The sequence below is a fragment of the Mustela nivalis genome, assembly GCF_964662115.1.
Source record: "Mustela nivalis genome assembly, chromosome: 11".
In the NCBI taxonomy this organism is placed as follows: Eukaryota; Metazoa; Chordata; class Mammalia; order Carnivora; family Mustelidae; genus Mustela; species Mustela nivalis.
The window spans coordinates 97,357,203-97,369,601 of NC_139030.1; the positions used below are offsets into that span (position 1 = coordinate 97,357,203).

At 47.5% G+C, this 12,399-nt stretch overlaps 1 protein-coding gene across 4 annotated transcripts in view; it reads right to left on the reverse strand.

The window, feature by feature from the left end:
- NRP2 (neuropilin 2) overlaps nucleotides 1–12,399 on the reverse strand; it is a 114,004-nt gene that overhangs the window by 75,861 nt on the left and 25,744 nt on the right. For all 4 annotated transcript variants that reach the window (XM_082689134.1, XM_082689135.1, XM_082689137.1 and 1 more), the window contains exon 3: nucleotides 3,697–3,878. In XM_082689134.1, the coding sequence (XP_082545260.1) occupies nucleotides 3,697–3,878 (182 nt within the window). The remainder of the gene's footprint in view (nucleotides 1–3,696; nucleotides 3,879–12,399) is intronic.

Here is a 12,399-nt window from a genome sequence, read left to right on the forward strand (position 1 = left end):
GGTACCTTCATCTCTAATTGTGCCACTCAGAGTCTGGACTGTGGGTAAAGTGTCAGAAAGCAGAAGCTGAAGAGTGACTGGAGAGGAGGTCTCAGGACCATCTTGGGACAACAGTGGAATCTTGTAGACATCTAGTTCATCCAAGATTCTTTTCTGCCATGCAGTAAAAGAATTAAAGATTAGGGGCGCCTGGGTGGCTCAGTGGGTTAAAGCCTCTGCCTTCGGCTCGAGTCATGATCCCAGGGTCCTGGGATGGAGCCCTGCATCGGGCTCTCTGCTCAGCAGGGAGCCTGCTTCCTCCTCTCCCCGCCTGCCTGCCTCTCTGCCTACTTGTGATCTCTGTAAAATAAATGAATAAAATCTTAAAAAAAAAAAAAAAAGGAACTAAAGATTTAAAAAAATAGCTCAGTCAACAAACACTCCAGTTCACTCCATGCTAAGGCTGTCCACGCAAGCTGGGGGATTTCGGCTGCAGTGGATGATTTCATACCAAAGGACTCTGGTGTGAAAAACGCCCCCTCCGTGTTTTCCCACTGTCAATGTTACAATAACTCTGCAAGCGAAAGGCGAATCTGCATAAAGCTATTTAAAACGTGGTGGATTTATCCCATTGGGACTCTGCTTGACCTTGAAAGGTGAATTCAGTTCAAGAAGTAGGACTAGAGGGCACTTGCTAAGGTTTCTCTGTCTGTGAATGACCCCAGGGCTTTCAGTTTCTGAAATGTCACTGGACACCAGGAAAGAAAACTTGAACTTTAGTCAAACGAGTATCAGAAAACGAACAAACCAAAAAACCCATGTTTTCCAGTGATGCAGCATCCAGCGTTACTTTTAAAGTCATTTTAAAATTCCTTTCTCCGTTCTGCTTAGGATTGGGCAATCTGAGATCCTTTAAGTTTGCGAGCCGTTTTGGTTTGCTCTTTTACACGTGGACAGTCTGGTATTATGTTGACTCTTTTATAAACCACTTCACTCAGGGCAGACAGGAACCTCCCACTCTAGCCACATGCCCCCCCGTCTAGACCCGAGCTGGGGGTTTGCGTCTGTCAGGAGAATTCTGCAGCTGACGCTGGCCAGGGCGATGCGCCGTCAGGCTTCCCTGGTCCTCAGGAGGGTTATCTTGTGTATCTGTGTTTGCAGTCCCCCTTCTTTCTCTATGAGTCTGACTAGCAAACATAGCTGTGTTTGTTTGGATTTCCGCGGCATGTTCACACATTTCTTTCATGTTCTGTGGGTGACGTCAACTTTGTGTATTTTCTTCCAGGACTCCGACAGTGGAAATGTGGGGGCAGGGAGGGCATGGCACCTGGAGGAATGCTCATCCTTCGAGACGTCTCAGCTTTGAACCGTGTAGCCCACACACCTACGCACGGTATACAGGGTCGATTTTCATGCCGAGAGCTGCTCTCGCAGGCAGGCATGGTGGCAGGAGACAGTGGACCCCAAGAAGAGCACTGGGTTCTCGTTTTCTCTCTTAGGTTCCCCCAGAAATGTGGCCGCTGTGGGTGGGCCCGTGTCCCACTGCAGGAATCTCTCTCCTTCTTTAGGCCGTCCTAGTCCTTGAAGCAGGCTGCCCCACTGCTCCACGCCAAGCCGCCTGCCACGGCTAGAGTTCCTGCGTCTAGGCATCCACAGACTAGCAGTCCTCAACACAGCAGTGCTCTGTTACGGTACCCTCTCGTGCGTTTTAACTTTTACCCTCATCCCTGCAAATGTGCATCGTGGAGAGGGTTAGCATTCACTCCTTCTGCGACTTTCCGGAGAATATGGCACCATCCTTTGGGAAATACTAAGTCAGGAAGCATGAAACAGAGATGAGTTCAAGGGTCCTGCTCACCCTTCCTGTGATGTCCCTGGGCCAGCTCCCCAGAAGACCCTGCTTGCAGCTGCTTTCCGTTCCCTGTCCGCACAGGGGAGCGGAGTGACGGCGTTAGCCCTGGGACCCTGGCTATGGAGTTGACTTCCCAGGTCCCCCGCTTGCTAAGCCACTCAATGGAGCCCTCATTCTCATAACCCGATCATGTTCATTCTACTACTCGGTGCGGATTCCTATAGCCTCGTATTATAGTTTTCTTCTCGGTTTACGTAACTATTTACCTACGTTCATCCAACAACATCCACTGCACATCTGTTACATAGGAGGGTTTGCACACCTGTTTGCCCACGAGAAGAGGGCAAACATCCCGTTTTTATTCCTTTCTATCTTCTCTCTCCCCGCTGCAGAAGAGGGGACGATGAAGGTTCCAGCTGAGCTGGTGGATGAGCCATCGGAATCTTATATAGGACTCTCGGGAATACGGATGGAGGCATTCAGGAGCCTCTCACCAGCCTCCTGGGACAGTGGACACAGACTGCCGGTCCCTATGACCTCATGTGGTTGGGAGCGTGATGACCCATGACAGACGGGCCTTCTTGGGACTTGTGCCCGGGACAGTCTGTGCTCCCACTCTGGCTTGATGATGGCTGGACGCAGTTCCCTCAGGCCTGCCCCTTCATTGGATTCTACGCTCTTGCTCTCAGGCAGACAAATCTGACAAATATTTAGACAGAGTGGATATAAAAAGTGCTTTCAGCAGCTACCACTTCCTTTCAAGAACTGTTTATTGAAAAGAAAACATATATGAATAGGGCCCCTTACACTGAACCCCACAGGCGCCGGACTTGGGTCTCTTGATGACAAAGTGGACGGCCTCCCCTTGAACAGGACTCCGTCCACGAGTTGTAAAACAGAGGCTCAGAGGGGCCACACTGGTAGATGGCGAGAGCCTGAGAGGTGGGGAACAGGCCGGGGGTGAGAGGGGGACTGGGGGGTGCACTTTGCTCAGTCTCAAGATAACGAGCTCGCACACGGGAGGGCCCGGCACGCTGCTCAGAGCGCGTCAGTGTAGATACTGGGACTTGGGAGTAAGAGTTGGGTCAGTCCGGTTATGAAGTAAGGAGGGACCCATGTTCTCAGAGCCTAAACTAGTCGAAGGGGGGCCTAATGGAAAGCAGGCAGTCACCTTAAAGAAAGTGCAGTGTGCTGTCTCTTTCTACTACCTTTTTGATGGCTTTTCAGGAGGTATTTACCCTGGCATTTAGGAAGTCGGGGTCCAACAAGCACAAGATGTAAAATGGGTCAGCAAGGGGAATTCGGACGAACCACATGCGAATGTAAATGTATGTATGTATGACTACATTTGTATGTAGTCCTACTGTATGACCCCACTGGTAAGATCTTTTAGAGACTCTGAACACTGAAAAGATTATGACCTTCTGCCCATGAAATTCTGGATAAAGGCAACATTAAACCATGAAGTTCAACCAAGTTTTGCTTTTTTCCCATGAAGATTACTGTGATTTTTAAACACACACAAAAATCAAATTCTTTTTGAAAGCATTTGTGTATTTTATTGGTGCTCCCTCCGCTCTCAGTGCCACAGACAATGCTTGTCTGCCTGGCGGGCATGCCCAGCACTAACCATGTAAGGCTCGCTCTCAAGTTGGATAAGTTAAACCTGCTTTTTCATCTGGGGCTGTGTCCATGGTCCCCCAGAGCCCCTCTTCCAACTCCAACAACTTATGTAACTTTCCACTACGCACATGGAACCATCACACAGTTCCCTTGGATGGTGCTCCAGAACTAGACACCGATGGTGGCCCCGTGTCTTCTGGGGCGCACCCAGAACCCCACTCTCCATCCATGACCGCACTGACCTGTCTTGAAGATCTCATAGCGCAGGGAGAAGCCTGCCCCCTGCCGGGCGTAGTCCGAGGTGAACTTGATGTAGAGCACGGAGCCCGAGGAGATGATGGTGGGTGGGGCGATGTTCCCACAGTGCTTTCCCAGGAGGTCTGCAGATTCACTGTCTCCATCCCGAATCTCAATGAAGTCATACCTACATGAGGTTGGTACAAAGGGGCACGTATGAGCAAAGATGACTCTCAGGAGAGGAAAGGGACCACTGTCTCGCCCCAGCTCCTGTGCTCGCCCTTTCTAGACCCCGGGGGTGTTTCATATTGATAAACAAAGGCCACTTAGGTTTGCTTCTCTCTATAGACTGATCGACCTCGATATAGGAAGCTGCATTGCCTTACTGAAGCCATGGAGAGAATGGGCGCCTCGGTGGATGGCTAGATTTTAGGGCCTTATCTCTTGCCCACATAAGAACACAGCATCCTTCTATCAAATATCTCCAAACAAGCACTTTTCCTTCTTTCCATAGCACCATTTTTGTTTCCATCGTGATCTCTCTGTATCTTAGTCTTTTCTTCTTAGCTCTGCATTACTGCAAGTGACTTAACCCCTCTGAGATCAATTTCTTCATCTGTACAAGATGGGGATAAAAATACCCAGTTCAGAAGGCTGGGTTGGAGATGAAATAAAGGATATGAGGAAGGTGCCGGGCACGGAGCCAGGCACACTGGGGACGTTCCTGAGGGATCTGCTTACTTTCCTGCCCTTTCCCCATGGTCCAGTTTCCTCCTGGGTTACCCCCTCTTCCCTTATCTTTACTTGTTCGTGATAAAGACTCCCGTGTGTGGGCCCCCTCGCTCCTTGAGATGACTCTACCCATTTCACCTCTGCAGCATCTAGTCAACAACACGTTTTTAAAAGGAATCAGCATTGTATTAGAGAAGGCCATAAAAACCTTTCTCCAAAAGCAGGGGGTGAATCCCTGGGGACCCAGTGTCGAGGAGCACAGAACTATTAGCCTCAGCAAGAGGCAGAGCAGGCTGCCATCCCTGCGCCGAGGCCTGAGCTCATTTCAAACCCAATCAACCTGGTCCCAGCTTGGGGAAGACTCGTCAAAGACAGACATCCTTGGCTAGGTTTGCAGGATGGTGCACACACCGCGGGACGCCATTTTAACCGCACAGGCACACATTCAGGGCCTTGCTGTGTGTTCTGGCCATCTTCATGGTGCCGACTCCGTGCTCCTCCCTGGGCTCCCAGTGACTACCACTGTCTCCGCAGCTGAGGTGGGCGAGTCCTTCCCCACCAGCTCCCTGCAAACTTCTGGTCACTGTCCCCACTATTTACTGATAACCATCCCCTTCCTTCTCTCTCCCTGTTTGTTTATTTTGCAGCACACTGTTAAAACAACATGGAAGAGATTTCTCTCTTTTGGGTAAAGAGAGAGAGAAGCGACCCTCCCTGGGATGTGCCTGCAGGCTCCTGCCACACACACAGGGTCTGTGGGAGCTGGCTGCCTGCACAAGCAGCTTATTTGAGTCTCAGTGGCCCGAGGCCTCACTGCAGCCCCCAGGAGCCATATTTCAGACTGCACAGCCACTTAGGAACAGGGCAGTGAAGGAAGTGTAAGGAAGGGACCGGGATTAGTTCAGTCTTAGACCCCAGAGGGCTGGAATCCTATAGTCAAAAGAATCACAGAAACTGGTGCGTCTAGTGTAGACAAGATGGCGCGTCTCCCCTCAGCAGCTCCGGAGAGAGAGCCACAGACTGAGAAAGGCAGTGGGGGTGGGGGAATCTGTGATTTCAATTTGGGAGAGGGCTCTCAGTTTGAAAATGTGCTTCCTCACTTCCAAAACAAAAGGGGAAAGATAGTTTGTTCTCAAAGGAAATTCCCCAAACCTTCTGGAAAATCCCTCCTTGGTATTTCCACTCTGAGGTAAGCACTGTTAATCAGTCAGTCAATCTCAGCTGAGTAACGGTGATGTCCCATCAGGGCGTGCCACTGTTGAGAAGCCAGCCGTGTTCAGGAAGCAGATATTACCCAGTTCACGTGAGTAGTGGATGTAGGAACCTGGATGGAATCGTCCTGCTCACTCTTACCCCCCAACCTCCGCCCCTTGCCAGGCCCTGGCTGATCCCAGAAGCAGACAGAACTAGGTTTGGATCCCCATGTGGCCTTCTTAGCTGGGTGACCTCAGGCAAGTTACTTAACCTTTCTGATCCTCAGCAATGGGGAAAATGACAGCCAAAAAGGGATATTTGAACCTTTTTCCTAGGGTGGTTGTGAGATGTAAGTGACCAACATAATCTGTATAGAGCGTGAGTACTCAGCCTGGTTGTCAGTCAGCCGTGATTTGTTGTATCCTCACACCCATTTCTGAGGTGAATAGAGCGAGTGAGTAAAAGTGCAGTGTAAGTGGAACGAACATCTGTTATAACATTTTGGAGAGCATTTTGGCAGAAATGTGACAAACTTTTTAATCCAGCAATTCCACTGCTAGGAATTTTTCCTAAGAAAATCATCAGACAATTGTAAAAAGATGTATATGTATCTTTGTGGGTGTAGATATAATACCAAAAAAAAAGCATAAAAAAAGTGAAAAGATGCTTCGTTTATAAACAGCACCATATCAAAATGTCCAACAAAGGAAGGCAGGAAAATCAATTTTGGTATATTTATAAAATAGAATGCTCTACTGCTATAGTGGATTGATAGTGTTTTAGGTCTAGATATTTTGTTTTTATAGGAAAATGGCCATGCTATATTGTTAGTTTAAAAAAATGGATTTTTAAAAAGCAATGTGTTAAAATACCTATGTATATATGTGTGTACATATATATACATACACAATCTTGCACACATAAACAGAAAAAAGTCTGAAAGACTACATAAACTAAAATATTAACAGTAGTGAGATATACGGATGGTAAAATCGGTAATTGCTACTTCTTTCTTTGTTCTTTTCTATTATCTGAATTGCTTACAATGAGCTTGCATTTCTTAATAAGCCACAAATATATACAATAAAGCTGCTTCCATTAAGAATTTTTTTTTTTTCCCACGGTGACAGATGGTGACTGCACCATCGTGTTGAGCACCGGGGAACGTATCCAGTTGTCAAATCACTATATCCTATACCTGAAATTCATGTAATGGTGTATTTAACCAGATTTCAATAACCCATAAAGCAGTACACGACAGAATAAAAGAAAACATAAGATAAGGAAGATTTTTTGTTCAGAGTAGGACCGCAGAGAAAAAGAACCAGCTCTCACGCTGTGGCAAATGAAAATGTGATTCCCGTCATCACCATCATTAGCCTCGTCCTCCGTGTCTCCCAGAAGTGTAGCGAGGAGGACTAAGTCAGTCACAGCGCCGGGTGACCTAGAACCGGGACAGGGACGTGGCCCACACCCAGAAAATACTTGAAGGTATTTTTTGAAAATGATACCCAGATATCTCCAGGCTTTATGTCGCCTGTTTCTCTAGAAAGGACAATGAAAGGTCCAGACATCCCACTGGCTGGGTCACCAGGAGGGGAGGGTTCTCTCTGGTTGCCTAATCACGCGTGGAGTAATTTAGGGGATTAACACAATCAGCGACGAAGCTGGGCTCCCTAGCAAATGCCATGGCTGTAAGCTTGCCTCAATTTACTCCGTGGATGTACCACCCAAATCCTTTTTTTGTAATGCCGGCAGCTACAAATACATCCTTACGTATTTACGTACACACAGTGAAGGGATGCATTTCTGAAAAAGGTTTATACATATCAATCGAATTATAAATTTTCTTTCCGGGCTTGTTATTTAAAGGACCCCTCTGGTAAATCCTTTTGTGAAGCAAATAATCAGGCTTACTTAAACTTCTTAGAAAAACTGCATTTTTCCTATCAGGTTTGCTTGAGGGGCAAGGGACCCCCAGTGACAACTTGGTGGCTGACATCCTCTCCCCCTACCCCCAGTGCCCAGGCTTTGCCCTGTGGACAACACAGTCTCCTGGCTGGGCTGTTTGAATAAAGGGCACACACTGAATGACATGCTGACTTCACACAGAACGTCTCATTTATGTCCTGTGTGACTGACTCATTTGGGGAAATTTTTTATTATTAGGGATTTGCTACAGCTGGAGTAAATCTCCTTAGAAATTTCAGTGTTGTCAGGTTCATTTGGAAGAGCTTGTGGGGGATTAGGAAGTTTGTGGCCTTGCAATAAATACGGCTCCTCCTCGAGCAGCCGATAGCCAGCATTTGTTTGGTAAAGGAATCTGGGGTCCAAACTCTGGGCTCACCCCCAACGACAGCCAAGGAGGATAACCTGAAAGGCCATTCCTCTTAGAACACATTATTCGTCTTCCAGAAGAAAACATAAACCAGCTAACGGACATATTAACTACTGTGTTTGCATTTCATTATTCATAATCTCCCTCAAATGAAAAAATTCCTTCCAAAGCTTTAACACTACCTTTTATTATTTTAGCCGTCTATTTACTTTCCTAAGCTGAAGTAGCCATTTTCACTCCTACCTTTTTCCTTTCTCTCCAAAATGGCTCCCGGGTGCCTTTTTACTTTTCTCCTCACAGATCTGACTTCGGCATGTTGAACGTTTGTCTAGAGAACGTTTTCTGTACGTTCTTCCTCGACTTCAAAGTCTTAATTTCTCTCCCCAAACCCACATTTGGGGCGTGGGAACCTTGACGGTGGAATTAATTTTCAGAGTCCACAGGAGAGGTATGAAAAAGCAACAGACTCCTTGCTTCCTCTCATCACTAGGCAAACATGAAAAGACGCTTTCTAGTTTCCATAACTCTATCCACGCTTGACACTTCCCAGCAGGCCCCCGAAGGCTGGGTTAGCCAACCGAGCCTGAGCTAGAAGATTCTTCACGACATCCAGGCCCTTCTCAAATGGCCAGATGATGTCCACCCTGCTGGAGTGCCACCGAAGGACTGCCACTTAGAGCTGCTTGTGAGGAGATTTCTCTGTCCCAGGTGGAGTGCTTGGTGCTCTGGGGAAGAGGGTTGTGCTCATTCTATGATACTTGGGTCTACACATCACAGCACTCATGCCCTCCCGACACCCATGTCTGGAAGCCAACCAGTCAATGTCTCCTCTTACGCTACTTGTATCACAAATTTTTAAGACCTCACACTTTGCACATGGCAAGCTCTTTCTAGCCCCTGGGCTTTTGCACGGTCTCTCCCCTCCGTCTGTGATCCCTTCTTCTGTGGTTGGTGCTCTCTCCTTTTTCTCAGTTCAAAAATCACCTCCTCAGAAAAGCCTGTCCTGACCACCCTATTTCAGACCCTTCTTCTCCGCCTCGCCATCCTCATACTGCCTTTATAGCTATTATCATTCGCAAAGGTCTTGTCAATATACTTGTTTATTGCTTTGGAATCTGTGTCCTCACTACATAGTAAGCACCACGAGGGCGAGGACCTTGCCTTTTTACTGCGGAATTTCTACTCTTTCCATGGTGGCTGGCACAGAGCTGGGCTTTTTATTTCTTGTGGTGTGAGCAAATGAACGAGGGGCCTACCGTTGGTAAGTTCGGGAAGAATTCACTCTGTGACGATGTTTCCCGAGGGGACGGATACATTTGGTCCATTTTCTACTCTTTGCCTTTGTGCTCCAACACATTCACTGAGCTATTCTGGTTTTATCTGGAAACCGAAATGTTGCCTCATGACTCGAAAACATGAAATATAACATTTTGAGTGGAAGAAACATCTCAAATCATGCTGACAGCATTTTCACTATTAGCGGCAAACAAATCAACTATAATTAAAATGCTGTCAAAGTGATTTGAGATTTTTCTCACACTTTCAAAGTTCCATATTTCATGAGTAGATTATGGAGGCCAGAGAATCTACCACCTCCTGGAGTGCCTTTCTTCTGGGAAGCTCAAAGACATCTACAAACACTGTCTTATTAATCCTTACATTAAAACCTGCAGGGAAAAGAGGAGGAAAACACAACACTGTCACATACAAGTTCGCAGGGAAGAAGCTGCCTGAGACACAAAGAGGCTGTAGGCAGGTCTGCACGAGGCCCACCCAAGTCTCTGGTCCAGTCAGACCCACAGCCAGGTCACCTGGTCTCTGGCTCAATAGTGAAATCCAGCCTTTATGGAGAAATCAGGTCAAGGTCAGGTCAGATTTTTTTTAAAGAAGCAAATTTCATTTCCTTGAATTTTTCCCTTTCATCAGGGCCACCCATTTAAGAAGAAGCTAGAACAGCACTGGGAACATCAGTGGAAAGAAATACCAACCATTTACTGAGCATTTATTATGGGCTAGGCCCTTGTTTAGATATTACTTCATTTAATCCTCATTGAATATACCCCATGCTATCACGGTTACCACCCATTTACAGATGAAGAATCTGGGGTTCAGAGAGTCTAACTGACCTGCCCAAAGTCCCATGAGAAGGATAGGTCGGAGTCTCACTCCTGGGCCTACAGGCCTCACCTCCATCCCGTGAAAGTATCAGATTGTGCCTGTACAATAGCATCAGAAGGTATGGGGTATAAAGAAACTGCTTGATTCCCGTTAGAGACTTAGCAGAATCTTGCTCTTTTTATTTAGCTGTTTCGTTTAAACAAAGCCTAGAGGACTTGCCAAAATTAATAGACAAATCACCGATAGAAGCAGTGAGCGGATTTGGAATCTATGGTTTCAAGACTCACCCAGTTGAAATCTGGCTTTTAAGTGTTCAGATGGGATAACATATTAATTTTTGCAAGTGAAGTATTTTTATAAGCACATATATACCCATATGTGAACATATGGTCCATCGAGTGAGAAAACAGTATCCTGTGTATTTATAAGCTCTTAAAGTATCATCTAGAGCACATATTCTTCAACCCGTGGATTTCTAGTAGGACCCACAGAGTTTTAGTAGGTGAGAGATGCCCTAGAGTCAAATGCAGAAATTTTGTGCGTTTGTGTGTACGCACATTTTCCTAGGTCTGTGACCAAAAAAAAAAAAAAACAACAACAAAAAAACTTAAATGACTGTGATACAGAAACATATCCGTCGATAAGCGGGTGTGTTCTCTGAGAAGTGTGGGGCACGGGCTTTGTAGGCAGACCCAGCTGTTTCCAGCACGCGTTAGCGGCACAAACGCAGGCACTGAACCTCTCTAAGTCTCAGTTTCTTCATCTAGAAAATGGAAATAACCATGATCCCCACCTTGTGGGACTGTTGGCAGGACTGTGAAAGTCCACACGAGGCCAGAAGGGTGCTAGATACCTGCGAACATTCCTGGGAGACACTGGTTATTTTTACTGTCACTTGTGTTTTTACAAAGCAGGGTGGCAGACGTTGGGGAGAGAAAGGGTACCTACACATGAATCAAACGGAGGAGGGAATGAAAAGTCATAAAGTTAGAGATGGCTCTGATGCTCCCCAGCCTCAATGCTAGGGGTGGCGGTTTCTAAAAAAAATCCTCCCCTTGTACAAATCCATCAACAGTGCTTTCGTGGCTTGAGTTTTTGAGATTGCCTTTCACTCTCGTGTTTCTGAGCCCCGGCTCCAGAACCAGCCTGCCATGCTGGATTCAGAAGAGCCCGTGCCTTCTGCACCCCAACCCCCTCGCCAGCCCCCTGCCCCCGACTTGGCGGGTCTTGAACAACTAAGGGTCGACCTCCTTCACGTGGTGAGTTAATGCATGTCAACAGCTCAGTACAGCGCCTGGCACATAGTAAGTCCTCAATAAATAAACGCCAGTCATTATTAGTACTATTACTGTTGTCGTTACTGTTATTCTTCGCTCAATCACTACAAGGACCCCAACGGGCCAAGACTCGGCATCGGTTTGACTCTCAGGGTTGGCGCCACCGCCTTTTCAATGGCGACTGCTGGCAGTTGCCTTTTCTTCCCTCATTTCTTCCCACCACCCGTCTCTGATGCTCGGGGCTTATCCACAATCCCCGCACAGCCAGGGTCTTCACGGCGCCTCAGAAAGGAGGAAATCTGACCCCCCCCCCCCCAAAGGAAGTATGCGAAGAAAATAACCCAAAACAAACCGAAGGAATTATTCCAGAAAACCTTGAAGGCAAGAAAATGGAAATACAAATAACGTCTATTTATAATTGCTGGTTGTTTTCCGCAGAAGCCCTGGGATGATGGAGAGGGCCCTGCCGATCTCATTGTTCCTGCCGAAGCAGGCTGCCAAGATCGCCTCGCGACGTGAGGAAGGAGGCCGCTGCAGACAGGGTGTCTGAGAAGTCTCGCTGTGGGTGAACTTTCAGAGAGCGAAGGGCACACAACAAAGCCTCGGGCTCCTCTCCCCTGGCCTCTCGCTGAACACCGCTTCCCCCACTGACCTGGCTCCCCAGCAAGGCGCATTCCTGAGGCCACAGATCTGTTCCACTCCTGGACCAGTGAGCGCTCGGGAGGCCGGCTTGGATGGAACGTGTTTGCTTATGTAAGGAAGGATTTTCTAGGCGACCAGTGCCAATGTGAAGTTGAATGCTGTTGGGCAGGCTGTTTTCAGCACGACGGTTGGGTCTTTTTTCCATCTGCGGTACACGCCTATAAAGTCCTCACTCTCTGCGTTTAGCTCAAAGGGCTCCTTGTTAGCATTTTGTAAGGACACCAGAGTAGGAAGTAGGTAAGAGTAGCCCATAATTCATGCCTGTGCCCCAGCAGGCTGGCGCTCAGAGGTGAAGGTGAACCCTGCCCAGCAAGGCCAGACTGGTCTATACTGGCCTGGATCAGTGG